Source organism: Oncorhynchus masou, chromosome 13 (assembly GCF_036934945.1).
Source record: "Oncorhynchus masou masou isolate Uvic2021 chromosome 13, UVic_Omas_1.1, whole genome shotgun sequence".
Taxonomy (NCBI): domain Eukaryota; kingdom Metazoa; phylum Chordata; class Actinopteri; order Salmoniformes; family Salmonidae; genus Oncorhynchus; species Oncorhynchus masou.
This window is the reverse complement of record NC_088224.1, coordinates 14,151,652-14,179,296: the sequence shown is the minus strand read 5'-3', so window position 1 is coordinate 14,179,296 and position 27,645 is coordinate 14,151,652. Positions and strand designations below refer to the sequence as shown.

At 48.5% G+C, this 27,645-nt stretch overlaps 1 protein-coding gene across 2 annotated transcripts in view; it reads left to right on the top strand.

Moving 5' to 3' along the window:
- The window catches only part of LOC135551765 (ribosome biogenesis protein bop1-like), a 138,347-nt gene extending 117,305 nt beyond the window's left edge, over nt 1-21,042 (top strand). For both annotated transcript variants that reach the window (XM_064982982.1, XM_064982981.1), the window contains exons 13-16: nt 18,572-18,863; nt 19,161-19,245; nt 19,393-19,500; nt 19,983-21,042. In XM_064982982.1, coding sequence (XP_064839054.1) covers nt 18,572-18,863; nt 19,161-19,245; nt 19,393-19,500; nt 19,983-20,136 — 639 coding nt within the window. In that variant the 3' untranslated portion in view covers nt 20,137-21,042. The remainder of the gene's footprint in view (nt 1-18,571; nt 18,864-19,160; nt 19,246-19,392; nt 19,501-19,982) is intronic.
- The last annotated feature ends 6,603 nt before the right edge of the window (nt 21,043-27,645 follow it).

Below are 27,645 nucleotides of genomic sequence, written 5' to 3'. Positions count from 1 at the left end.
GACCAAGGTTTATCCTTAGTACCTCCCTAGGAACCTGCCCAAGGTTTATCCTTAGTACCTCCCTAGGAACCTGACCAAGGTTTATCCTTAGTACCTCCCTAGGAACCTGCCCAAGGTTTATCCTTAGCACCTCCCTAGGAACCTGCCCAAGGTTTATCCTTAGTACCTCCCTAGGAACCTGCCCAAGGTTTATCCTTAGCACCTCCCTAGGAACCTGCCCAAGGTTTATCCTTAGCACCTCCCTAGGAACCTGACCAAGGTTTATCCTTAGCACCTCCCTAGGAACCTGACCAAGGTTTATCCTTAGTACCTCCCTAGGAACCTGCCCAAGGTTTATCCTTAGTCCCTACCTGACCCTAGGAACCTGACCAAGGTTTATCCTTAGCACCTCCCTAGGAACCTGCCCAAGGTTTATCCTTAGTTTACCTCCCTCCCTAGGAACCTGACCAAGGTTTATCCCTGCCCAAGGTTTATCCTTAGTACCTCCCTAGGAACCTGCCCAAGGTTTATCCTTAGCACCTCCCTAGGAACCTGACCAAGGTTTATCCTTAGTACCTCCCTAGGAACCTCCCTAGGAACCTGCCCAAGGTTTATCCTTAGTACCTCCCTAGGAACCTGCCCAAGGTTTATCCTTAGCACCTCCCTAGGAACCTGACCAAGGTTTATCCTTAGTACCTCCCTAGGAACCTGACCAAGGTTTATCCTTAGCACCTCCCTAGGAACCTGCCCAAGGTTTATCCTTAGTACCTCCCTAGGAACCTGACCAAGGTTTATCCTTAGTACCTCCCTAGGAACCTGACCAAGGTTTATCCTTAGCACCTCCCTAGGAACCTGACCAAGGTTTATCCTTAGTCCTTAGTCCTTAGTACCTCCCTAGGAACCTGACCAAGGTTTATCCTTAGCACCTCCCTAGGAACCTGCCCAAGGTTTATCCTCCCTAGGAACCTGACCAAGGTTTATCCTTAGTACCTCCCTAGGAACCTGACCAAGGTTTATCCTGACCAAGGTTTATCCTCCCTAGGAACCTGCCCAAGGTTTATCCTTAGTACCTCCCCTAGGAACCTGCCCAAGGTTTATCCTTAGCACCTCCCTAGGAACCTGACCAAGGTTTATCCTTAGTACCTCCCTAGGAACCTGACCAAGGTTTATCCTTAGCACCTCCCTAGGAACCTGACCAAGGTTTATCCTTAGCACCTCCCTAGGAACCTGACCAAGGTTTATCCTTAGTACCTCCCTAGGAACCTGCCCAAGGTTTATCCTTAGCACCTCCCTAGGAACCTGACCAAGGTTTATCCTTAGTTTACCTCCCTAGGAACCTGCCCAAGGTTTATCCTTAAGGTTTTATCCTTAGCACCTCCCTAGGAACCTGACCAAGGTTTATCCTTAGCACCTCCCTAGGAACCTGACCAAGGTTTATCCTTAGTACCTCCCTCCTGACCAAGGTTTATCCTTAGGAACCTGACCAAGGTTTATCCTTAGTACCTCCCTAGGAACCTGCCCAAGGTTTATCCTTAGCACCTCCCTAGGAACCTGACCAAGGTTTATCCTTAGTACCTCCCTAGGAACCTGACCAAGGTTTATCCTTAGCACCTCCCTAGGAACCTGCCCAAGGTTTATCCTTAGTACCTCCCTAGGAACCTGCCCAAGGTTTATCCTTAGCAGGTTTATCCTTAGCACCTCCCTAGGAACCTGCCCAAGGTTTATCCTTAGTACCTCCCTAGGAACCTGACCAAGGTTTATCCTTAGTACCTCCCTAGGAACCTGACCAAGGTTTATCCTTAGCACCTCCCTAGGAACCTGACCAAGGTTTATCCTTAGTACCTCCCTAGGAACCTGACCAAGGTTTATCCTTAGCACCTCCCTAGGAACCTGCCCAAGGTTTATCCTTAGCACCTCCCTAGGAACCTGACCAAGGTTTATCCTTAGCACCTCCCTAGGAACCTGCCCAAGGTTTATCCTTAGTACCTCCCTAGGAACCTGACCAAGGTTTATCCTTAGCACCTCCCTAGGAACCTGCCCAAGGTTTATCCTTAGCACCTCCCTATGAACCTGACCAAGGTTTATCCTCCCTAGGAACCTGCCCAAGGTTTATCCTTAGTACCTCCCTAGGAACCTGACCAAGGTTTATCCTTAGTTTACCTCCCTAGGAACCTGACCAAGGTTTATCCTTAGTACCTCCCTAGGAACCTGACCAAGGTTTATCCTTAGCACCTCCCTAGGAACCTGACCAAGGTTTATCCTTAGCACCTCCCTAGGAACCTGACCAAGGTTTATCCTTAGTACCTCCCTAGGAACCTGACCAAAGTTTATCCTCCTCCCTAGGAACCTGACCAAGGTTTATCCTTAGTACCTCCCTAGGAACCTGCCCAAGGTTTATCCTTAGCAGGTTTATCCTCCCTCCTAGGAACCTGACCAAGGTTTATCCTTAGTACCTCCCTAGGAACCTGACCAAGGTTTATCCTTAGTACCTCCCTAGGAACCTGCCCAAGGTTTATCCTTAGGGAACCTGCCCAAGGTTTATCCTTAGCAGGTTTATCCTTACCTCCCTAGGAACCTGACCAAGGTTTATCCTTAGCACCTCCCTAGGAACCTGACCAAGGTTTATCCTTAGTACCTCCCTAGGAACCTGACCAAGGTTTATCCTTAGTACCTCCCTCCTGACCAAGGTTTATCCTTAGGGAACCTGCCCAAGGTTTATCCTTAGTTTACCTCCCTAGGAACCTGACCAAGGTTTATCCTTAGCACCTCCCTAGGAACCTGCCCAAGGTTTATCCTTAGCACCTCCCTAGGAACCTGCCCAAGGTTTATCCTTAGTACCTCCCTAGGAACCTGACCAAGGTTTATCCTTAGTACACTCCCTAGGAACCTGACCAAGGTTTATCCTTAGTACCTCCCTAGGAACCTGACCAAGGTTTATCCTTAGCAGGTTTATCCTTAGTACCTCCCTAGGAACCTGACCTTTATCCTTAGACCAAGGTTTATCCTTAGCACCTCCCTAGGAACCTGCCCAAGGTTTATCCTTAGCACCTCCCTAGGAACCTGACCAAGGTTTATCCTTAGCACCTCCCTAGGAACCTGCCCAAGGTTTATCCTTAGCACCTCCCTAGGAACCTGCCCAAGGTTTATCCTTAGTTTATCCTCCCTAGGAACCTGACCAAGGTTTATCCTTAGCACCTCCCTAGGAACCTGCCCAAGGTTTATCCTTAGGAACCTGCCCAAAGGTTTATCCTCCCTAGGAACCTGACCAAGGTTTATCCTTAGCACCTCCCTAGGAACCTGCCCTAGCAAGGTTTATCCTTAGCACCTCCCTAGGAACCTGACCAAGGTTTATCCTTAGTACCTCCCTAGGAACCTGCCCAAGGTTTATCCTTAGCACCTCCCTAGGAACCTGACCAAGGTTTATCCTTATCCTCCCTAGGAACCTGCCCACCTCCCTAGGAACCTGACCAAGGTTTATCCTTAGCACCTCCCTAGGAACCTGACCAAGGTTTATCCTTAGCACCTCCCTAGGAACCTGCCCAAGGTTTATCCTTAGTACCTCCCTAGGAACCTAGGAACCTGACCAAGGTTATCCTTAGTACCTCCCTAGGAACCTGACCAAGGTTTATCCTTAGCACCTCCCTAGGAACCTGACCAAGGTTTATCCTTAGTACCTCCCTAGGAACCTGACCAAGGTTTATCCTTAGTACCTCCCTAGGAACCTGCCCAAGGTTTATCCTTAGTACCTCCCTAGGAACCTGCCCAAGGTTTATCCTTAGCACCTCCCTAGGAACCTGACCAAGGTTTATCCTTAGCACCTCCCTAGGAACCTGACCAAGGTTTATCCTTAGTACCTCCCTAGGAACCTGCCCAAGGTTTATCCTTAGTACCTCCCTAGGAACCTGCCTCCCTAGGAACAAGGTTTATCCTTAGCAGGTTTATCCTTAGCACCTCCCTAGGAACCTGACCAAGGTTTATCCTTAGTACCTCCCTCCCTAGGAACCTGCCCAAGGTTTATCCTTAGCACCTCCCTAGGAACCTGACCAAGGTTTATCCTTAGCACCTCCCTAGGAACCTGCCCAAGGTTTATCCTTACCTCCCTAGGAACCTGACCAAGGTTTATCCTTAGCACCTCCCTAGGAACCTGACCAAGGTTTATCCTTAGTACCTCCCTAGGAACCTGACCAAGGTTTATCCTTAGCACCTCCCTAGGAACCTGCCCAAGGTTTATCCTTAGCAGGTTTATCCTTAGCACCTCCCTATGAACCTGACCAAGGTTTATCCTTAGCACCTCCCTAGGAACCTGCCCAAGGTTTATCGAGGGAACCTGACCAAGGTTTATCCTTGGTACCTCCCTAGGAACCTGCCCAAGGTTTATCCTTAGTACCTCCCTAGGAACCTGACCAAGGTTTATCCTTAGTACCTCCCTAGGAACCTGACCAAGGTTTATCCTTAGTACCTCCCTAGGAACCTGACCAAGGTTTATCCTTAGCACCTCCCTAGGAACCTGACCAAGGTTTATCCTTAGCACCTCCCTAGGAACCTGACCAAGGTTTGTCCTTAGTACCTCCCTAGGAACCTGACCAAAGTTTATCCTTAGTACCTCCCTAGGAACCTGACCAAGGTTTATCCTTAGTACCTCCCTAGGAACCTGCCCAAGGTTTATCCTTAGCAGGTTTATCCTTAGCACCTCCCTAGGAACCTGCCCAAGGTTTATCCTTAGTACCTCCCTAGGAACCTGACCAAGGTTTATCCTTAGTACCTCCCTAGGAACCTGCCCAAGGTTTATCCTTAGTACCTCCCTAGGAACCTGACCAAGGTTTATCCTTAGCACCTCCCTAGGAACCTGCCCAAGGTTTATCCTTAGCACCTCCCTAGGAACCTGCCCAAGGTTTATCCTTAGCACCTCCCTAGGAACCTGACCAAGGTTTATCCTTAGCACCTCCCTAGGAACCTGCCCAAGGTTTATCCTTAGTACCTCCCTAGGAACCTGCCCAAGGTTTATCCTTAGCACCTCCCTAGGAACCTGACCAAGGTTTATCCTTAGCAGGTTTATCCTTAGCCCTCCCTAGGAACCTGACCAAGGTTTATCCTTAGTACCTCCCTAGGAACCTGACCAAGGTTTATCCTTAGCACCTCCCTAGGAACCTGCCCAAGGTTTATCCTTAGTACCTCCCTAGGAACCTGACCAAGGTTTATCCTTAGCACCTCCCTAGGAACCTGCCCAAGGTTTATCCTTAGCAGGTTTATCCTTAGCACCTCCCTAGGAACCTGACCAAGGTTTATCCTTAGCACCTCCCTAGGAACCTGCCCAAGGTTTATCCTTAGTACCTCCCTAGGAACCTGACCAAGGTTTCCTTGGTATCCTAGGAACCTGCCCAAGGTTTATCCTTAGTACCTCCCTAGGAACCTGACCAAGGTTTATCCTTAGTACCTCCCTAGGAACCTGACTGTACCTCCCTAGGAACCTGACCAAGGTTTATCCTTAGCACCTCCCTAGGAACCTGACCAAGGTTTATCCTTAGCACCTCCCTAGGAACCTGACCAAGGTTTATCCTTAGGAACCTGACCTCCCTCCCTAGGAACCTGACCAAGGTTTATCCTTAGTACCTCCCTAGGAACCTGACCAAGGTTTATCCTTAGCAGGTTTATCCTTAGCACCTCCCTAGGAACCTGACCAAGGTTTATCCTTAGCACCTCCCTAGGAACCTGACCAAGGTTTATCCTTAGTACCTCCCTAGGAACCTGACCAAGGTTTATCCTTAGCACCTCCCTAGGAACCTGACCAAGGTTTATCCTTAGCACCTCCCTAGGAACCTGCCCAAGGTTTATCCTTAGTACCTCCCTAGGAACCTGACCAAGGTTTATCCTTAGTACCTCCCTAGGAACCTGACCAAGGTTTATCCTTAGCACCTCCCTAGGAACCTGACCAAGGTTTATCCTTAGCACCTCCCTAGGAACCTGACCAAGGTTTATCCTTAGTACACCTCCCTAGGTTTATCCTTAGCACCTCCCTAGGAACCTGACCAAGGTTTATCCTTAGTACCTCCCTACCAAGGTTTATCCTGCCCAAGGTTTATCCTTAGCAAGGTTTATCCTTAGCACCTCCCTAGGAACCTGCCCAAGGTTTATCCTTAGTACCTCCCTAGGAACCTGACCAAGGTTTATCCTTAGCACCTCCCTAGGAACCTGCCCAAGGTTTATCCTTAGCACCTCCCTAGGAACCTGACCAAGGTTTATCCTTAGTACCTCCCTAGGAACCTGACCAACCTGCCCCCTAAACCTGGTTTATCCTTAGTACCTCCCTAGGAACCTGACCAAGGTTTATCCTTAGCACCTCCCTAGGAACCTGACCAAGGTTTATCCTTAGCACCTCCCTAGGAACCTGCCCAAGGTTTATCCTTAGCACCTCCCTAGGAACCTGCCCAAGGTTTATCCTTAGTTTACCTCCCTAGGAACCTGCCCAAGGTTTATCCTTAGCACCTCCCTAGGAACCTGCCCAAGGTTTATCCTTAGTAGGAACCTGCCCAAGGTTTATCCTTAGTACCTCCCTAGGAACCTGACCAAGGTTTATCCTTAGCACCTCCCTAGGAACCTGACCAAGGTTTATCCTTAGTACCTCCCTAGGAACCTGACCAAGGTTTATCCTTAGCACCTCCCTAGGAACCTGACCAAGGTTTATCCTTAGCACCTCCCTAGGAACCTGCCCAAGGTTTATCCTTAGCAGGAACTAGGAACCTGGAACCTTGAACCAAGGTTTATCCTTAGCACCTCCCTAGGAACCTGCCCAAGGTTTATCCTTAGCAACCTCCCTATGAACCTGACCAAGGTTTATCCTTAGCACCTCCCTAGGAACCTGCCCAAGGTTTATCCTTAGTACCTCCCTAGGAACCTGACCAAGGTTTATCCTTAGTACCTCCCTAGGAACCTGCCCAAGGTTTATCCTTAGTACCTCCCTAGGAACCTGACCAAGGTTTATCCTTAGTACCTCCCTAGGAACCTGACCAAGGTTTATCCTTAGTACCTCCCTAGGAACCTGACCAAGGTTTATCCTTAGCACCTCCCTAGGAACCTGACCAAGGTTTATCCTTAGCACCTCCCTAGGAACCTGACCAAGGTTTTATCCTTAGTACCTCCCTAGGAACCTGCCCAAGGTTTATCCTTAGTACCTCCCTAGGAACCTGACCAAGGTTTATCCTTAGCACCTCCCTAGGAACCTGCCCAAGGTTTATCCTTAGTACCTCCCTAGGAACCTGACCAAGGTTTATCCTTAGCACCTCCCTAGGAACCTGCCCAAGGTTTATCCTTAGTACCTCCCTAGGAACCTGCCCAAGGTTTATCCTTAGCACCTCCCTAGGAACCTGCCCAAGGTTTATCCTTAGTACCTCCCTAGGAACCTGACCAAGGTTTATCCTTAGCACCTCCCTAGGAACCTGACCAAGGTTTATCCTTAGCACCTCCCTAGGAACCTGCCCAAGGTTTATCCTTAGTACCTCCCTAGGAACCTGACCAAGGTTTATCCTTAGCACCTCCCTAGGAACCTGACCAAGGTTTATCCTTAGCAGGTTTATCCTCCCTCCCTAGGAACCTGACCAAGGTTTATCCTTAGTACCTCCCTAGGAACCTGACCAAGGTTTATCCTTAGTACCTCCCTAGGAACCTGCCCAAGGTTTATCCTTAGTACCTCCCTAGGAACCTGACCAAGGTTTATCCTTAGCACCTCCCTAGGAACCTGACCAAGGTTTATCCTTAGGAACCTGCCCAGGTTTACCTCCCTCCCTAGGAACCTGACCAAGGTTTATCCTTAGCACCTCCCTAGGAACCTGCCCAAGGTTTATCCTTAGTACCTCCCTAGGAACCTGACCAAGGTTTATCCTTAGTACCTGCCCAAGGTTTATCCTTAGGGAACCTGACCAAGGTTTATCCTTAGTACCTCCCTACTAGGAACCTGCCAAGGTTTATCCTTAGCACCTCCCTAGGAACCTGACCAAGGTTTATCCTTAGCACCTCCCTAGGAACCTGCCCAAGGTTTATCCTTAGTAACCAAGGTTTATCCTTAGTACCTCCCTAGGAACCTGACCAAGGTTTATCCTTAGTACCTCCCTAGGAACCTGACCAAGGTTTATCCTTAGCAGGTATCCTTAGTACCTCCCTAGGAACCTGCCCAGGTTTATCACCCTCCCTAGGAACCTGACCAAGGTTTATCCTTAGCACCTCCCTAGGAACCTGCCCAAGGTTTATCCTTAGTACCTCCCTAGGAACCTGACCAAGGTTTATCCTTAGCACCTCCCTAGGAACCTGACCAAGGTTTATCCTTAGCAGGTTTATCCTTAGCACCTCCCTAGGAACCTGCCCAAGGTTTATCCTTAGTACCTCCCTAGGAACCTGACCAAGGTTTATCCTTAGTACCTCCCTAGGAACCTGACCAGCAGGTTTATCCTTAGGGAACCTGACCAAGGTTTATCCTTAGTACCTCCCTAGGAACCTGACCAAGGTTTATCCTTAGTACCTCCCTAGGAACCTGACCAAGGTTTATCCTTAGCACCTCCCTAGGAACCTGCCCAAGGTTTATCCTCCCTAGTTTATCCTTAGCACCTCCCTAGGAACCTGACCAAGGTTTATCCTTAGCACCTCCCTAGGAACCTGCCCAAGGTTTATCCTTAGCACCTCCCTAGGAACCTGCCCAAGGTTTATCCTTAGTACCTCCCTAGGAACCTGACCAAGGTTTATCCTTAGCACCTCCCTAGGAACCTGACCAAGGTTTATCCTTAGCAGGTTTATCCTTAGCACCTCCCTAGGAACCTGCCCAAGGTTTATCCTTAGTACCTCCCTAGGAACCTGACCAAGGTTTATCCTTAGTACCTCCCTAGGAACCTGCCCAAGGTTTATCCTTAGTACCTCCCTAGGAACCTGACCAAGGTTTATCCTTAGCACCTCCCTAGGAACCTGCCCAAGGTTTATCCTTAGCAGGTTTATCCTTAGCACCTCCCTATGAACCTGACCAAGGTTTATCCTTAGCACCTCCCTAGGAACCTGCCCAAGGTTTATCGAGTACCTCCCTAGGAACCTGACCAAGGTTTATCCTTAGTACCTCCCTAGGAACCTGCCCAAGGTTTATCCTTAGTACCTCCCTAGGAACCTGACCAAGGTTTATCCTTAGTACCTCCCTAGGAACCTGACCAAGGTTTATCCTTAGTACCTCCCTAGGAACCTGACCAAGGTTTATCCTTAGCACCTCCCTAGGAACCTGACCAAGGTTTATCCTTAGCACCTCCCTAGGAACCTGACCAAGGTTTGTCCTTAGTACCTCCCTAGGAACCTGACCAAAGTTTATCCTTAGTACCTCCCTAGGAACCTGACCAAGGTTTATCCTTAGTACCTCCCTAGGAACCTGCCCAAGGTTTATCCTTAGCAGGTTTATCCTTAGCACCTCCCTAGGAACCTGCCCAAGGTTTATCCTTAGTACCTCCCTAGGAACCTGACCAAGGTTTATCCTTAGTACCTCCCTAGGAACCTGCCCAAGGTTTATCCTTAGTACCTCCCTAGGAACCTGACCAAGGTTTATCCTTATTACCTCCCTAGGATCCTGCCCAAGGTTTATCCTTAGCACCTCCCTAGGAACCTGCCCAAGGTTTATCCTTAGTACCTCCCTAGGAACCTGACCAAGGTTTATCCTTAGCACCTCCCTAGGAACCTGCCCAAGGTTTATCCTTAGTACCTCCCTAGGAACCTGACCAAGGTTTATCCTTAGCAGGTTTATCCTTAGCACCTCCCTAGGAACCTGACCAAGGTTTATCCTTAGTACCTCCCTAGGAACCTGACCAAGGTTTATCCTTAGTACCTCCCTAGGAACCTGCCCAAGGTTTATCCTTAGCAGGTTTATCCTTAGTACCTCCCTAGGAACCTGACCAAGGTTTATCCTTAGCACCTCCCTAGGAACCTGCCCAAGGTTTATCCTTAGCACCTCCCTAGGAACCTGACCAAGGTTTATCCTTAGCACCTCCCTAGGAACCTGCCCAAGGTTTATCCTTAGTACCTCCCTAGGAACCTGCCCAAGGTTTATCCTTAGCACCTCCCTAGGAACCTGACCAAGGTTTATCCTTAGTACCTCCCTAGGAACCTGACCAAGGTTTATCCTTAGCACCTCCCTAGGAACCTGACCAAGGTTTATCCTTAGTACCTCCCTAGGAACCTGCCCAAGGTTTATCCTTAGCACCTCCCTAGGAACCTGACCAAGGTTTATCCTTAGCACCTCCCTATGAAACTGCCCAAGGTTTATCCTTAGTACCTCCCTAGGAACCTGACCAAGGTTTATCCTTAGCACCTCCCTAGGAAACTGACCAAGGTTTATCCTTAGCAGGTTTATCCTTAGACCTCCCTAGGAACCTGCCCAAGGTTTATCCTTAGTACCTCCCTAGGAACCTGACCAAGGTTTATCCTTAGTACCTCCCTAGGAACCTGCCCAAGGTTTATCCTTAGCACCTCCCTAGGAACCTGACCAAGGTTTATCCTTAGTACCTCCCTAGGAACCTGACCAAGGTTTATCCTTAGTACCTCCCTAGGAACCTGCCCAAGGTTTATCCTTAGTACCTCCCTAGGAACCTGCCCAAGGTTTATCCTTAGCACCTCCCTAGGAACCTGCCCAAGGTTTATCCTTAGTACCTCCCTAGGAACCTGCCCAAGGTTTATCCTTAGCACCTCCCTAGGAACCTGACCAAGGTTTATCCTCCACCTCCCTAGGAACCTGACCAAGGTTTATCCTTAGCACCTCCCTAGGAACCTGCCCAAGGTTTATCCTTAGTACCTCCCTAGGAACCTGCCCAAGGTTTATCCAAGGTTTATCCTTAGCACCTCCCTATGAACCTGACCAAGGTTTATCCTTAGCACCTCCCTAGGAACCTGCCCAAGGTTTATCCTTAGTACCTCCCTAGGAACCTGACCAAGGTTTATCCTTAGTACCTCCCTAGGAACCTGCCCAAGGTTTATCCTTAGCACCTCCCTAGGAACCTGACCAAGGTTTATCCTTAGTACCTCCCTAGGAACCTGACCAAGGTTTATCCTTAGCACCTCCCTAGGAACCTGACCAAGGTTTATCCTTAGCACCTCCCTAGGAACCTGACCAAGGTTTATCCTTAGCACCTCCCTAGGAACCTGACCAAGGTTTATCCTTAGTACCTCCCTAGGAACCTGACCAAGGTTTATCCTTAGTACCTCCCTAGGAACCTGACCAAGGTTTATCCTTAGTACCTCCCTAGGAACCTGCCCAAGGTTTATCCTTAGCAGGTTTATCCTTAGCACCTCCCTAGGAACCTGCCCAAGGTTTATCCTTAGTACCTCCCTAGGAACCTGACCAAGGTTTATCCTTAGTACCTCCCTAGGAACCTGCCCAAGGTTTATCCTTAGTACCTCCCTAGGAACCTGACCAAGGTTTATCCTTAGTACCTCCCTAGGAACCTGCCCAAGGTTTATCCTTAGCACCTCCCTAGGAACCTGCCCAAGGTTTATCCTTAGTACCTCCCTAGGAACCTGACCAAGGTTTATCCTTAGCCCTCCCTAGGAACCTGCCCAAGTTTATCCTTAGTACCTCCCTAGGAACCTGATCAAGGTTTATCCTTAGTACCTCCCTAGGAACCTGCCAAGGTTTATCCTTAGCACCTCCCTAGGAACCTGACCAAGGTTTATCCTTAGTACCTCCCTAGGAACCTGCCCAAGGTTTATCCTTAGCAGGTTTATCCTTAGTACCTCCCTAGGAACCTGACCAAGGTTTATCCTTAGCACCTCCCTAGGAACCTGACCAAGGTTTATCCTTAGCACCTCCCTAGGAACCTGACCAAGGTTTATCCTTAGCACCTCCCTAGGAACCTGCCCAAGGTTTATCCTTAGTACCTCCCTAGGTTTATCCTGAACCTGAGGTTTATCCTTAGTACCTCCCTAGGAACCTGACCAAGGTTTATCCTTAGCACCTCCCTAGGAACCTGACCAAGGTTTATCCTTAGTACCTCCCTAGGAACCTGACCAAGGTTTATCCTTAGCACCTCCCTAGGAACCTGACCAAGGTTTATCCTTAGCACCTCCCTAGGAACCTGACCAAGGTTTATCCTTAGCACCTCCCTAGGAACCTGAGAACCTTAGTACCTCCCTAGGAACCTGACCAAGGTTTATCCTTAGTACCTCCCTAGGAACCTGACCAAGGTTTATCCTTAGTACCTCCCTAGGAACCTGCCCAAGGTTTATCCTTAGTTTATCCTCCCTCCCTAGGAACCTGCCCAAGGTTTATCCTTAGTACCTCCCTAGGAACCTGCCCAAGGTTTATCCTTAGCACCTCCCTAGGAACCTGACCAAGGTTTATCCTTAGTACCTCCCTAGGAACCTGCCCAAGGTTTATCCTTAGCACCTCCCTAGGAACCTGACCAAGGTTTATCCTTAGTACCTCCCTAGGAACCTGCCCAAGGTTTATCCTTAGCACCTCCCTAGGAACCTGACCAAGGTTTATCCTTAGCACCTCCCTAGGAACCTGCCCAAGGTTTATCCTTAGTTTACCTCCCTCCCTAGGAACCTGACCAAGGTTTATCCTTAGCACCTCCCTAGGAACCTGACCAAGGTTTATCCTTAGCAGGTTTATCCTTAGCACCTCCCTAGGAACCTGACCAAGGTTTATCCTTAGTACCTCCCTAGGAACCTGACCAAGGTTTATCCTTAGTACCTCCCTAGGAACCTGACCAAGGTTTATCCTTAGTACCTCCCTAGGAACCTGACCAAGGTTTATCCTTAGCACCTCCCTAGAACCTGCCCAAGGTTTATCCTTAGCAGGTTTATCCTTAGCACCTCCCTAGGAACCTGACCAAGGTTTATCCTTAGCACCTCCCTAGGAACCTGCCCAAGGTTTATCCCTCCCTAGGAACCTGACCAAGGTTTATCCTTAGTACCTCCCTAGGAACCTGACCAAGGTTTATCCTTAGTACCTCCCTAGGAACCTGACCAAGGTTTATCCTTAGTACCTCCCTAGGAACCTGACCAAGGTTTATCCTTAGCACCTCCCTAGGAACCTGACCAAGGTTTATCCTTAGCACCTCCCTAGGAACCTGACCAAGGTTTATCCTTAGTACCTCCCTAGGAACCTGACCAAGGTTTATCCTTAGTACCTCCCTAGGAACCTGACCAAGGTTTATCCTTAGTACCTCCCTAGGAACCTGCCCAAGGTTTATCCTTAGCAGGTTTATCCTTAGCACCCCCTAGGAACCTGACCAAGGTTTATCCTTAGTACCTCCCTAGGAACCTGACCAAGGTTTATCCTTAGTACCTCCCTAGGAACCTGCCCAAGGTTTATCCTTAGTACCTCCCTAGGAACCTGACCAAGGTTTATCCTTAGGAACCTGCCCAAGGTTTATCCTTAGCACCTCCCTAGGAACCTGCCCAAGGTTTATCCTTAGTACCTCCCTAGGAACCTGACCAAGGTTTATCCTTAGTACCTCCCTAGGAACCTGACCAAGGTTTATCCTTAGTACCTCCCTAGGAACCTGACCAAGGTTTATCCTTAAGGTTTATCCTTAGCACCTCCCTAGGAACCTGACCAAGGTTTATCCTTAGTACCTCCCTAGGAACCTGACCAAGGTTTATCCTTAGTACCTCCCTAGGAACCTGCCCAAGGTTTATCCCTCCTACCTCCCTAGGAACCTGACCAAGGTTTATCCTTAGCACCTCCCTAGGAACCTGCCCAAGGTTTATCCTTAGTACCTCCCTAGGAACCTGACCAAGGTTTATCCTTAGCACCTCCCTAGGAACCTGCCCAAGGTTTATCCTTAGTACCTCCCTAGGAACCTGACCAAGGTTTATCCTTAGTACCTCCCTAGGAACCTGACCAAGGTTTATCCTTAGCACCTCCCTAGGAACCTGCCCAAGGTTTATCCTTAGCACCTCCCTAGGAACCTGACCAAGGTTTATCCTTAGTACCTCCCTAGGAACCTGCCCAAGGTTTATCCTTAGCACCTCCCTAGGAACCTGACCAAGGTTTATCCTTAGCACCTTTATCCTTAGGAACCTGACCAAGGTTTATCCTTAGCACCTCCCTAGGAACCTGACCAAGGTTTATCCTTAGTTTACCTCCCTAGGAACCTGACCAAGGTTTATCCTTAGTACCTCCCTAGGAACCTGACCAAGGTTTATCCTTAGTACAGGAACCTATCCTCCTTAGTACCTCCTAGGAACCTGACCAAGGTTTATCCTTAGCACCTTAGCCCTCCCTAGGAACCTGCCCAAGGTTTATCCTTAGCACCTCCCTAGGAACCTGACCAAACCTGGTTTATCCTTAGTACCTCCCTAGGAACCTGCCCAAGGTTTATCCTTAGCACCTCCCTAGGAACCTGACCAAGGTTTATCCTTAGTACCTCCCTAGGAACCTGCCCAAGGTTTATCCTTAGCACCTCCCTAGGAGGAACCTGACCAAAGGTTTATCCTTAGTACCTCCCTAGGAACCTGCCCAAGGTTTATCCTTAGTACCTCCCTAGGAACCTGACCACCTCCCTAGGAACCTGACCAAGGTTTATCCTTAGCACCTCCCTAGGAACCTGACCAAGGTTTATCCTTAGCACCTCCCTAGGAACCTGACCAAGGTTTATCCTTAGTACCTCCCTAGGAACCTGACCAAGGTTTATCCTTAGTACCTCCCTAGGAACCTGCCCAAGGTTTATCCTTAGCAGGTTTATCCTCACCTCCCTAGGAACCTGCCCAAGGTTTATCCTTAGCACCTCCCTAGGAACCTGACCAAGGTTTATCCTTAGTACCTCCCTAGGAACCTGCCCAAGGTTTATCCTTAGCACCTCCCTAGGAACCTGCCCAAGGTTTATCCTTAGCACCTCCCTAGGAACCTGCCCAAGGTTTATCCTTAGTACCTCCCTAGGAACCTGCCCAAGGTTTATCCTTAGCACCTCCCTAGGAACCTGACCAAGGTTTATCCTTAGCACCTCCCTAGGAACCTGCCCAAGGTTTATCCTTAGTACCTCCCTAGGAACCTGACCAAGGTTTATCCTTAGCACCTCCCTAGGAACCTGACCAAGGTTTATCCTTAGCACCTCCCTAGGAACCTGCCCAAGGTTTATCCTTAGTACCTCCCTAGGAACCTGACCAAGGTTTATCCTTAGCACCTCCCTAGGAACCTGCCCAAGGTTTATCCTTAGTACCTCCCTAGGAACCTGCCCAAGGTTTATCCTTAGCACCTCCCTAGGAACCTGCCCAAGGTTTATCCTTAGCACCTCCCTAGGAACCTGACCAAGGTTTATCCTTAGTACCTCCCTAGGAACCTGCCCAAGGTTTATCCTTAGCACCTCCCTAGGAACCTGACCAAGGTTTATCCTTAGTACCTCCCTAGGAACCTGCCCAAGGTTTATCCTTAGTACCTCCCTAGGAACCTGCCCAAGGTTTATCCTTAGTACCTCCCTAGGAACCTGACCAAGGTTTATCCTTAGTACCTCCCTAGGAACCTGACCAAGGTTTATCCTTAGCACCTCCCTAGGAACCTGACCAAGGTTTATCCTTAGCACCTCCCTAGGAACCTGACCAAGGTTTATCCTTAGCACCTCCCTAGGAACCTGACCAAGGTTTATCCTTAGTACCTCCCTAGGAACCTGACCAAGGTTTATCCTTAGTACCTCCCTAGGAACCTGCCCAAGGTTTATTTATCCTTAGCACCTCCCTAGGAACCTGCCCAAGGTTTATCCTTATCCTCCCTAGGAACCTGCCCAAGGTTTATCCTTAGCACCTCCCTAGGAACCTGCCCAAGGTTTATCCTTAGTACCTCCCTAGGAACCTGACCTTAGGAACCTGGTTTATCCTTAGCACCTCCCTAGGAACCTGCCCAAGGTTTATCCTTAGCACCTCCCTAGGAACCTGATCCTTACCCTCCCTAGAACCTGCCCAAGGTTTATCCTTAGCACCTCCCTAGGAACCTGCCCAAGGTTTATCCTTAGCAGGTTTATCCTCCCCCTAGGAACCTGACCAAGGTTTATCCTTAGTCCCTTAGCACCTCCCTAGGAACCTGCCCAAGGTTTATCCTTAGCAGGTTTATCCTTAGTACCTCCCTAGGAACCTGACCAAGGTTTATCCTTAGCCCTCCCTAGGAACCTGCCCAAGGTTTATCCTTAGTACCTCCCTAGGAACCTGACCAAGGTTTATCCTTAGCACCTCCCTAGGAACCTGACCAAGGTTTATCCTTAGTACCTCCCTAGGAACCTGCCCAAGGTTTATCCTTAGTACCTCCCTAGGAACCTGACCAAGGTTTATCCTTAGTACCTCCCTAGGAACCTGACCAAGGTTTATCCTTAGTACCTCCCTAGGAACCTGACCAAGGTTTATCCTTAGCACCTCCCTAGGAACCTGACCAAGGTTTATCCTTAGCACCTCCCTAGGAACCTGACCAAGGTTTATCCTTAGTAACCTCCCTAGGAACCTGCCCAAGGTTTATCCTTAGCACCTCCCTAGGAACCTGCCCAAGGTTTATCCTTAGTACCTCCCTAGGAACCTGCCCAAGGTTTATCCTTAGCACCTCCCTAGGAACCTGACCAAGGTTTATCCTTAGCACCTCCCTAGGAACCTGACCAAGGTTTATCCTTAGCACCTCCCTAGGAACCTGCCCAAGGTTTATCCTTAGTACCTCCCTAGGAACCTGCCCAAGGTTTATCCTTAGCACCTCCCTATGAACCTGACCAAGGTTTATCCTTAGCAGGTTTATCCTTAGCACCTCCCTAGGAACCTGCCCAAGGTTTATCCTTAGCAGGTTTATCCTTAGCACCTCCCTATGAACCTAACCAAGGTTTATCCTTAGCACCTCCCTAGGAACCTGCCCAAGGTTTATCCTTAGCAGGTTTATCCTTAGCACCTCCCTATGAACCTAACCAAGGTTTATCCTTAGCACCTCCCTAGGAACCTGCCCAAGGTTTATCCTTAGCACCTCCCTAGGAACCTGACCAAGGTTTATCCTTAGTACCTCCCTAGGAACCTGACCAAGGTTTATCCTTAGCACCTCCCTAGGAACCTGCCCAAGGTTTATCCTTAGCAGGTTTATCCTTAGCACCTCCCTAGGAACCTGCCCAAGGTTTATCGAGTACCTCCCTAGGAACCTGACCAAGGTTTATCCTTAGTACCTCCCTAGGAACCTGCCCAAGGTTTATCCTTAGTACCTCCCCTAGGAACCTGACCAAGGTTTATCCTTAGTACCTCCCTAGGAACCTGACCAAGGTTTATCCTTAGTACCTCCCTAGGAACCTGACCAAGGTTTATCCTTAGCACCTCCCTAGGAACCTGACCAAGGTTTATCCTTAGCACCTCCCTAGGAACCTGACCAAGGTTTGTCCTTAGTACCTCCCTAGGAACCTGACCAAGGTTTATCCTTAGTACCTCCCTAGGAACCTGCCCAAGGTTTATCCTTAGCAGGTTTATCCTTAGCACCTCCCTAGGAACCTGCCCAAGGTTTATCCTTAGTACCTCCCTAGGAACCTGCCCAAGGTTTATCCTTAGTACCTCCCTAGGAACCTGACCAAGGTTTATCCTTAGTACCTCCCTAGGATCCTGCCCAAGGTTTATCCTTAGCACCTCCCTAGGAACCTGCCCAAGGTTTATCCTTAGTACCTCCCTCGGAACCTGACCAAGGTTTATCCTTAGCACCTCCCTAGGAACCTGCCCAAGGTTTATCCTTAGCACCTCCCTAGGAACCTGACCAAGGTTTATCCTTAGCACCTCCCTAGGAACCTGACCAAGGTTTATCCTTAGCACCTCCCTAGGAACCTGACCAAGGTTTATCCTTAGTACCTCCCTAGGAACCTGCCCAAGGTTTATCCTTAGTACCTCCCTAGGAACCTGCCCAAGGTTTATCCTTAGCACCTCCCTAGGAACCTGCCCAAGGTTTATCCTTAGCACCTCCCTAGGAACCTGACCAAGGTTTAAGTCACAGGGACCTCCGAATACCAGATAGAAACATATTCCGATGGAGATACTGGGGTAAAGACACAAACGTTCTAACATGTGAGCTGTAGCTTGGATGCCTTTCAGGATTGGCAAAACCATAGTAGATTGTGGTTAACCTTTTTCCTCAAGTAAATGGAAAGAAATCTAAGAGTTCTCTATTTTTTTCCCCCAATTAAAACAAATATATATTTTATTGTCACAGAATGCTTATGGCATTTGGAAAGCCTACAATACTAATAGAAGCTAAAATAACTGCAGGGAGTGTCTGGAGAGGTTATCATTGGATTAATGTACCTTAGTTGTAGTCCTAGATGCACTATAAAACATGTATTATAATGTGTTACTATAATAGTAAGTAGTAATATCTCCTCCTGCTTTCTCTTTTTATCCCTCCCTCTCCCTCTCTCCCCCTCCCTGCTTCCTTCCTTTTCCCCCTCCCTGCTTCCTTCCTTTTCCCCCTCCCTGCTTCCTTCCTTTTCTCTCCCTCCCTGCTTCCTTCCTTTTCTCTCCCTCCCTGCTTCCTTCCTTTTCTCTCCTCTCTCTCATTCTCGTTCTCCTTCTCTCGCTCGCTCCTCCCTCCCTCCCACTCGCTCTCCTTTTCCCTCTCTCACTCTCTCCTTTTTCCTCTCTCCTCCAGGCAGTGAAGCAGGTAGTTTGGCACGGTAAGGGTGACTACCTGGCCAGCGTCATGCCTGACAACAGCAGCAACCTGCAGGTGCTGATCCACCAGGTGAGCAAGCGGCGGACGCAGAACCCCTTCCGCAAGAACAAGGGCCTGGTGCAGTGCGTCTCCTTCCACCCGCTGCGGCCCTACTTCTTCGTGGCGACGCAGCGCTACGTACGCGTCTACAACCTCATCAAGCAAGAGCTGACCAAGAAGCTGATGACCAACTGCAAGTGGATCTCCAGCATGGCCATTCACCCTGGAGGTTAGTGCCGCGCCATAGGTCACAGGTCACCCTCAGAGAAGAATTATGTTGAACTGTAAAGGGTGTGGAGTGAAGGTGAAATGCACTTTCAATAAAGTTTGATTTGAAGTTCATTCTCAAGAATTCAAAGCGTTAATATGATCGATAGAGAAGTCTGAGATGAGTGGAATATCTGGACCACCGTCATATTGGATCAAATTGTTTAAATACGTTTTGATCTACGGCTACTTAGAGAATCCAGGATATTGAGTTGTTCTGACCCATCTCTACATTTCCCTCCTTAATCTTCCTGGTCAGGTGATAACCTGATCTGTGGCAGCTATGACTGCAGACTGGCCTGGTTTGATCTGGACCTCTCCACCAAACCCTACAAGATGCTGCGGTGAGTGAACACCATCCATTCACTTATTCATTTTGAATTATTGACAATGAATCATATTTTCTGACCATGGGTTTTTGTTAAATGATGGTTATTCGTAAGATCTGTGTTTTAGTGGTTCTGAAGTTTTTTTTGTCTGTTTTGTCCCAGGCACCACAAGAAGGCTTTGAGGGGCGTGGCCTATCACAAACAATACCCCCTATTCGCCTCTGGTGCTGATGATGGCAGTGTGATCATCTGTCACGGCATGGTCTACAAGTGAGTCATCACACCTACAATACAATATTACCTCTTTTCTCTCTCTTTAATCTTCCTCACTTCTCTCTCCTGTCTCACTCTCCAATGTCTCTGAACCCATTTTTGGCTGTCCTCCATCACATATCCACAACCATAGAGCCAGTTAAGTCATAAACATCTATTTTAGTAAGGGTAATGAAGCGTGTACCGTAAGGGCAACACATCTCTCGATCCAACCCCTTCACCAGTCTCCCTCTAATTAGTTCTCTTTAAATTACAACCAAAGATGGAATGGTTATTTTGGCCCGTTTGCAACTCGTCGAAATGACGATGCCTATTGTACAGACTGTTTCCTGTATTGTACCTTTTTATTTAGACAGTATAACCCACAACGGCTGTGTTCCATCTTCTGCAGTGTTCTGATGTCATAACTCATCTCTCTATCCATCTATCTTTCTTTCGTTATCTCTCCCTCTTCCCCTACCTCTCTCTTTCTCTCACAGTGACCTGCTCCAGAACCCTCTCATTGTTCCAGTCAAGGTACTCAAGGGTCACCAGATCACCCACGACCTGGGGGTCCTAGACGTGACCTTCCACCCCACCCAGCCCTGGGTGTTCTCCTCAGGGGCTGACGCCACCATCCGCCTCTTCACCTAAACCATCTCTACTGTCACCTTGGTTACGTCAAATTACTCCATATTCCCTATATAGTGACAAAAGCTGTGCACTATATAGGAAATAGGGATACCTCCAGTTACATCTCAAATGGCACCCTATTCCCGAGACAGTGCACTACTTTTGAACAGGGCCCCTATGTGGGTGGAGCACTATGTAGGGAACATGGTGTGACTTGAGCCAGACCACATTGAAGTACCTGACCGCAGCTTGTTTTAACCTGCAGCCTCACCTGAAAACAAATGACCAACAGAGGCTGATTTTGAGATATGTGTGTATTTAAGATGCTTCCCAGACTCCTCCCCTGTCCTCTGATAGCTATCCCTGAGGGAAGAATCAACCAAGTGCCTGATTTCATGCATATTATCCACATGTTTAGTAGCCATGTTAGTATTTGTCCAAGCTAAGAGAACACCAACCACACAGCCATAATCTCTCTCTCTCAGTGAAACTGAGACCGTAAAATCATGTCATCTGGACTGGGCAGGAAAGCCCATTTCCGTCTCTGTAGCTGTTCTGTACAGCTGCCTCATAGCAGCGCATAAGAGTGGAACCACTAATGCTTGGACACTTCAGACATCCCATGTGACAAAATATACTGTATATCCAGAGAAGGAACTTGCCAATAGAAACAACTATGGAGAACAAAGCTGTTGTGGGCCCCCAGAAGGCCCCTGTCCTATAAGTATATGTGTAAATCTCTCTGAGTGTTCGCAGTGAATGTCCTGTTGAGGTTCCGGAGGACTACTGTCAATGACATCAGACTAGTGTTACGATATATGAGACTTTTTTTAACCTCGTTTTGAATTGTAAAACCTTCTGACTGCTTTTCACAACAACTTTGTCTGCTACAAGTATTTCTTTATAATTAAAACTGGTGTTCCCTGAGGCGTCTGAAGTGTGTTCTGTTTGAGTCTCGCTCTTCATTCTCTTCTGCATCGCCGGGTCAGGGAGGGTGAACTCAAAACCTCTGAAATAAATGCAACCAGGGATGTGGGTTCTCCTCATCTCGGCCCCAGACGAGAGCCATCACAAAGTGGTGGATTATAGATCAGTCTCTGTCAGGGCCGTGCTGTGCTACACTGCACACCTGTGTTTCTATCACACACTCTCACACAGCGCTCTATCAGAGCCTTTGCCTGAAATTACACCCTATTCCCTATGTAGTGCACTACTTTTGGCCAGGGCCCATAGGTCTCTGAAGCACTACATTTGACAAATGGGCTCTGGTCAAAATTATTGCACTATATAGGGAATAGAGTGCCATTTGGGTCTCTCAGCCCAGTCCAATGGATACAGTGTACTGCACTGCTGTCTGAGCTGGTTTAACATTCATGTCTTCACTGTACATGGTCACAGAAGGTTTCTGGCTCAGAAACGGTCAATGTTTTAGCTATGGTTGTACTCTGAAAGCATTGTGAATGAAATGTGATTTGAGAAATGTTGACATTGTCTTCAAAGCAATGCTGTATGCGATGTTCTAGATTACAATATGAACAATGACAACCGCGACCGTGGGGGAACAGAAGTAGACAGTACAGCTGATACGCATGTTCTAGATAATGTCTGTGTATGTTCTAGCCTGGGCCCTAGATATTTGTACCTCGGCTGTTGGAGTCGCCTCAGCTGTTGGAGTCGCCTCCGCTGTTGGAGTCATCTCAGCTGTTGAAGTGTTACGTTGTTTATCACAATGTATGGCCATGAATCAAATGCCAGGTCATTTTATAAACCGTATAGCATTTCTAGCCGTTAACCCTACATTTCCTCTTACACCTAATCAGTTGGATTTTGGAATATCCTCTCTTCCTGGTTTGTGGGTTAGGTTTGCTCTCGTGGATTGATTTGGCCAATATTGTGCCAGGATTTGTATTGAAATCACTAACACTCACACTAGTCATTGGCCAATATTATGCTAATATTCAAAGAGTTGATTGATCCGTAAGGCTTTTAACACACTTGGCATGTTCACAATGGGGAGTAGGCTTTTAATGGGTTTGGGGAATACAATGCAATTAGTTCATTTCAAACCACTTGTCTACAGCAGCTCTGACAGATGGCAGTTTGTTTCTTCACTGAACACCATATATACATGTAGAATGACTCGGGTGGTCTTGAAATCAACTCTCAATAGGGTCCAAATGGAAATAAATAAAAGCCAACTACTTTAAACCACAAAACTGTTTGACAGGACAAATATAAGGATGTTTTTCTAGTGTTAGTTTAGATGAAGTTTCTCCATTCCTTTGTCCTGGAAAGCATGCTAGAGCTAAAGAGATGGAAAACTTTAGCTGTTGCCATGAAAACCCATTCAGAGGGCAGTGACATTAGTTTCCCCTGAAGCTTCTTGTTGCTGACGGGGAACAAAAAATTAGAAGATCCATTTAAGGAGCAGTCCGAGTAAGTATGGAAGGGCTTTGATATTGCACACATGCATGAGATTGGTGAACAACTCCAATGCCTCAAAGTGTATTTCAGTCTCTTCCCCCACCATTTAATCTGTTTCCACTCTTGAATTTCCACTTTCAAAAAAGCAAAGCAGGAAAATGTTGGGCTTGGTTCGTTTTACCACATTTATCAATTAACACTGGCAGTAGCCTGGGAAACCATCATATTGATTGCAGCTGCCCCCGTTTTGAAGTCCTGTTTTTCCCAGGCATCCCAGGTCGTACCGGGACAGAGGAAATGGACGCATAAAAATAAATATCAACGCAAAGGGATTGGTCCCATACATGGCATAAGAAAATCGGAGGGTTTCACAAGGCCATGTGGGCTCAGTCAGAGCATGTTATTAGCTGACGGGTAGGGCCTCCTGAGTGGCGCAGCGGTCTAAGGCACTAGGCGGTGCACAATTAGCCCAGCGTCATCCAGGTTCGGGGAGGCTTTGACCAGCCAGGATTTCCTTATCCCATCGCGTTCTAGGGACTCCTTGTGGTGGGCAGGGGGCCTGCAAGCTGACTCGGTAGCCTGCTTGATGGTGTTCCCTCCAACACATTGGTGCGGCTGGCTTCCGGGTTAAGCCGAGCAGTGTGTCAAGAAGCAGTGAGGCTTGGCTCTCGACCTTCGCCTCTCTCGAGTCCATAGGGAGTTGCTGCGATGGTACAAGACTGTAACTACCAATTGGATACCATGAAATTGGGGAGAAAAATAAATGTAATAATAATTTGCTGGTCGGTTGCCAGTACCCGGAGAGACAGGTGAAACTCTGTAAGAACATCAGTCCAGGCAGGGCCTCAAGGCTGAGACTGGGTTCGGCGGGAGGCACCTCCTCGACCTACATCAAAACTGAAAATGGCACGAGACAAATTCCAAAGAGAAAACCTCTGTCTGAAACTCTGAGATGACGTCAGACTTAAGACTTGATGACCTTTTAATGACTTTCTGCTCTGTTCCTCTGACTCACCACTGCCACACCACTTTGAGCCCTGCCTAGAGTCCCCACCGTTACACTCACACATACTCTGTGCAGGGGCCCCACTGCCACGGAGCTTTGAACCTAGCCCTGCCTGCATGGGGGCCCCACCAAGAGCCTCCATTGTAAATGTGTTGTCATGGCCCATTATTATGTGTGTATGTTTTGTGTTGTATGTGGGTTCCTATGTAAGATAAATGCCCCTGTGTGTCTCTGTAGTTCTGTCATTACAGTTCTCCTCCGTTTCTGTGGAAGACTAGACAATGGCACTGAAGAAGTCTGAAAAGCACAGACTCTTTGGAGTGGCCTTGGATGTCTGTTACTGTGTGTCTCACCCACAACACTGAGCTGTGTGTGTGTGTACCTGTGGTTTTCCTGTCAGTGAAACCCAATAACACTCCCATTGCATCACTCTGAATAGTTTTAAAATAAATTGCTGCAGTTCTGGCAGACGGCAAGTGTTTCCATCGCTCTTTCTTGCCTTCTCTTCCTCCTTTTCTGTTTTTTCACCCTAAGGGAGCGTGATCAAAACAAACAGCAAATATGCGGTCGGTGTAGAGAAACTGGGCTTGGGGAAGGTCACATTCCAGGATAAGTGGAAAAAATTTGAGCCCCATTCTCTCCTGCCTGTGTTCTGAGGCTCCTTGAGATCTCGCTTCCACAAAGTTAATTTGGGAACCTAGTAGCTCTGGGGATTGGTTTCCCCAATGGGCTCTCTGGGTTTTCTGTGATTGTCAGCAGCTTTGGACGAGGCTGCCCATGTGGGTATTCCATTGCTGGCTACCATTCAGACTAACTACGGAACACTGGTGTGTTATTACAGTGTCATAATGAACTAGTTTAGGAATTCACGTCTTCACTACAAAGTGGTCTACACTGAACAGGCAAGATTTGTACCGTCTGTGTAATGATGTTGAACAATGTGGTGATTTGTAGTTATTGGGGTGTTTTTAGTGGCTTCGTCCTCTCTCTGAGGTAGCCAGCAACGATGAGGGATGAACGTACATGACAGGAAGAGAAATATGAGCTAAAGATGCAGAAAAGAGAGAGAGAATGCAAAAAGAGGGTTGAAATCCAGATTTTTAAGAGCCTTTGCTATTCAAACATTGAGTCACTCCAAACGGTAGCAGCCAAACAAATTACTGACATTATGAGGGCACATTAATATTTTCCTTGCATTTGATGTTTGTGGCCCTGTCTTTCCTTCGTTGTTTTTTACTTCATCAAGACCACCGCTAAGAGATGAGGTTTTCCTTTTGGAATCTCTAGGATGGGAACTATGAGCCACTTTTGGTTTTGAATGGTTTTTGGTGAGCCTCACATTTCTTCCTCTCTGAGTTAATTTTTTATCAGGTCTGAGATGACATACACCACACTCAGCTAGCCCTATTGGTACAATATGTATGAACAATACAGGGTCCTGCAGAGTCCTTTAATTATAGCATCCACTCACCTCAATAAAATGAGTCTTTAGCTACTATACCAGCGACTAAGTTTTGTTAACTTCGACGGGCACATTTGATCACAGATTCTGCCCCAAAATGGACCTCATCTATCATGTGTCCCTGGACCAGGAATAGACTCCCTCATAAACAAAGCTCTCATAGAGGGATGGGACGCACACACACACACACACACACACACACACACACACACACACACACACACACACACACACACACACACACACACACACACACACACACACACAGGTTGATCTGGTCTTTCCCAGAGGCTTGGTGACACAATGGTCAACAGACAGACAGACAGTGAGAGGCACACAGAACTCTGAGGCTTAGGCCAGCGTACAGTAGGCCAGGCCAAGGCGTTCTCTTTCACAGGTCTTCAATCTTGTTTCGTCTGTCTGCTTTCCCTCGCTGACAATGGAGCCCTTCTTCCACTTTGAAGACTTTGGCAGATGTAGCGTGAAAAACATTCCTGTGCTATTTTCTTTCTCTCTCCTTAGGGCGAGAGGGGTTACTAAAAAACATGCGAGGAACCAAAGCCCCCACAGGCAGTTGAAACGGGTTATCTTTCATCGAAAGACAGAGAGTGGCCAGATTTGATACTCCTTGACCCCAATTTGCGGCACCTGCAAAATCTAAACTTTTGGGAGTTTACAGTCTTTAATTGGAGGGAAAACAGCTCTGTGAACTCTTGGCAGTCAGCTTAATTTAGATCTGTTATAAATTACCCCTAAATAGGGCTAACCTTTTTTTTGTGCTCTGCCTGCCTGCACATGTCCTTACTACAGCCCAGGCCCGATGACATCATGGTGCTCCAGCCGTGCAGACGGTGGTGGAAGTAAACCACAGTGAAATTTAGTTGCCTGAGCTCATCTAAAGAAAAGTAAAAGGCCACTCTCTGGTTACTTTAAGCACCACATTTGATATGGAGGAAGGGCAGGTCAGGCCCAAGCTGATGCAGCAGTCTCCTGCCCTCCGCGTGCGAGTAACGAGGGCTGGCGGCACCCAGCAGCAGTCTCCTGCCCTCCGCGTGCCAGTAACGAGGGCTGGCGGCACCCAGCAGCAGTCTCCTGCCCTCCGCGTGCCAGTAACGAGGGCTGGCGGCACCCAGCAGCAGTCTCCTGCCCTCCGCGTGCCAGTAACGAGGGCTGGCGGCACCCAGCAGCAGTCTCCTGCCCTCCGCGTGCCAGTAACGAGGGCTGGCTGCACCCAGCAGCAGTCTCCTGCCCTCCGCGTGCCAGTAACGAGGGCTGGCGGCACCCAGCAGCAGTCTCCTGCCCTCCGCGTGCCAGTAACGAGGGCTGGCGGCACCCAGCAGCAGTCTCCTGCCCTCCGCGTGCCAGTAACGAGGGCTGGCGGCACCCAGCAGCAGTCTCCTGCCCTCCGCGTGCCAGTAACGAGGGCTGGCGGGACCCAGCAGCAGTCTCCTGCCCTCCGCGTGCCAGTAACGAGGGCTGGCGGCACCCAGCAGCAGTCTCCTGCCCTCCGCGTGCCAGTAACGAGGGCTGGCGGCACCCAGCAGCAGTCTCCTGCCCTCCGCGTGCCAGTAACGAGGGCTGGCGGGACCCAGCAGCAGTCTCCTGCCCTCCGCGTGCCAGTAACGAGGGCTGGCGGCACCCAGCAGCAGTCTCCTGCCCTCCGCGTGCCAGTAACGAGGGCTGGCGGCACCCAGCAGCAGTCTCCTGCCCTCCGCGTGCCAGTAACGAGGGCTGGCGGCACCCAGCAGCAGTCTCCTGCCCTCCGCGTGCCAGTAACGAGGGCTGGCGGGACCCAGCAGCAGTCTTTTATTATTTGGACACAGAGGACTTCCTTCAGGGGGAAGAGGGGGAGTGCAGCCGAGGTGAACAGAAAGAGAGGGAGAAATGGGGAGGCAGCTTGGGAGACATTCACACCTACACTGGCATCCGTCAGGCTGGTTTTGTGTGTGTGTGTGTGTGTGTGTGTGTGTGTGTGTGTATAACTCAACAGGGTTTCAGTTTGCTTTTATGTGTTTCCTATATGGTAGCAAATCTGTTATTGTACTGTAGGCCTATACTGTACCATATGTACATACTGAATCAAAAGTGTATTTTGTTAATTTAAAAAAAGATGGAACCACACTTTAACTTTCATTTTTACAATGTCAAATTGTCTCCCCCTTACCCAAAATATGGAACTGTCACTAGTTCCTTTCTATGGTGTTGTTTTGAAACCATGATTGTATTTATCTCATACCAGTGAAATTATGTAACTTTGAGGAATAACCTGATTGTCACAGATTGATAATACATGTGGAGTAGCTAGTCAAATTAAAAAAGGTAGAGTACAGTTCACCTCTTCTAGGTCTTTCATCATATCTTGAAGGCAGGAACAGGGAGGGCTGTTACAGTCTGGGTTGTGGCTTTAGGGGAGTATTAGGAGTTAGCTGGAGTATTAGCCAACCGACAACCATAAAAATACCTCGGTGCCCACTACTGGGCACGATCCCTCTATGACGGCCATGATTCTTCCGTAAATTGACATCGGCATCTCTCTCAAAACAGGATGTGGGTAACTAGCTTAGCTATAGCACTCATGAATCCAGCAGATGACCAGTTTTCACCAGGCAGCTCTTATATGGCTCTGTGTATATCAGAA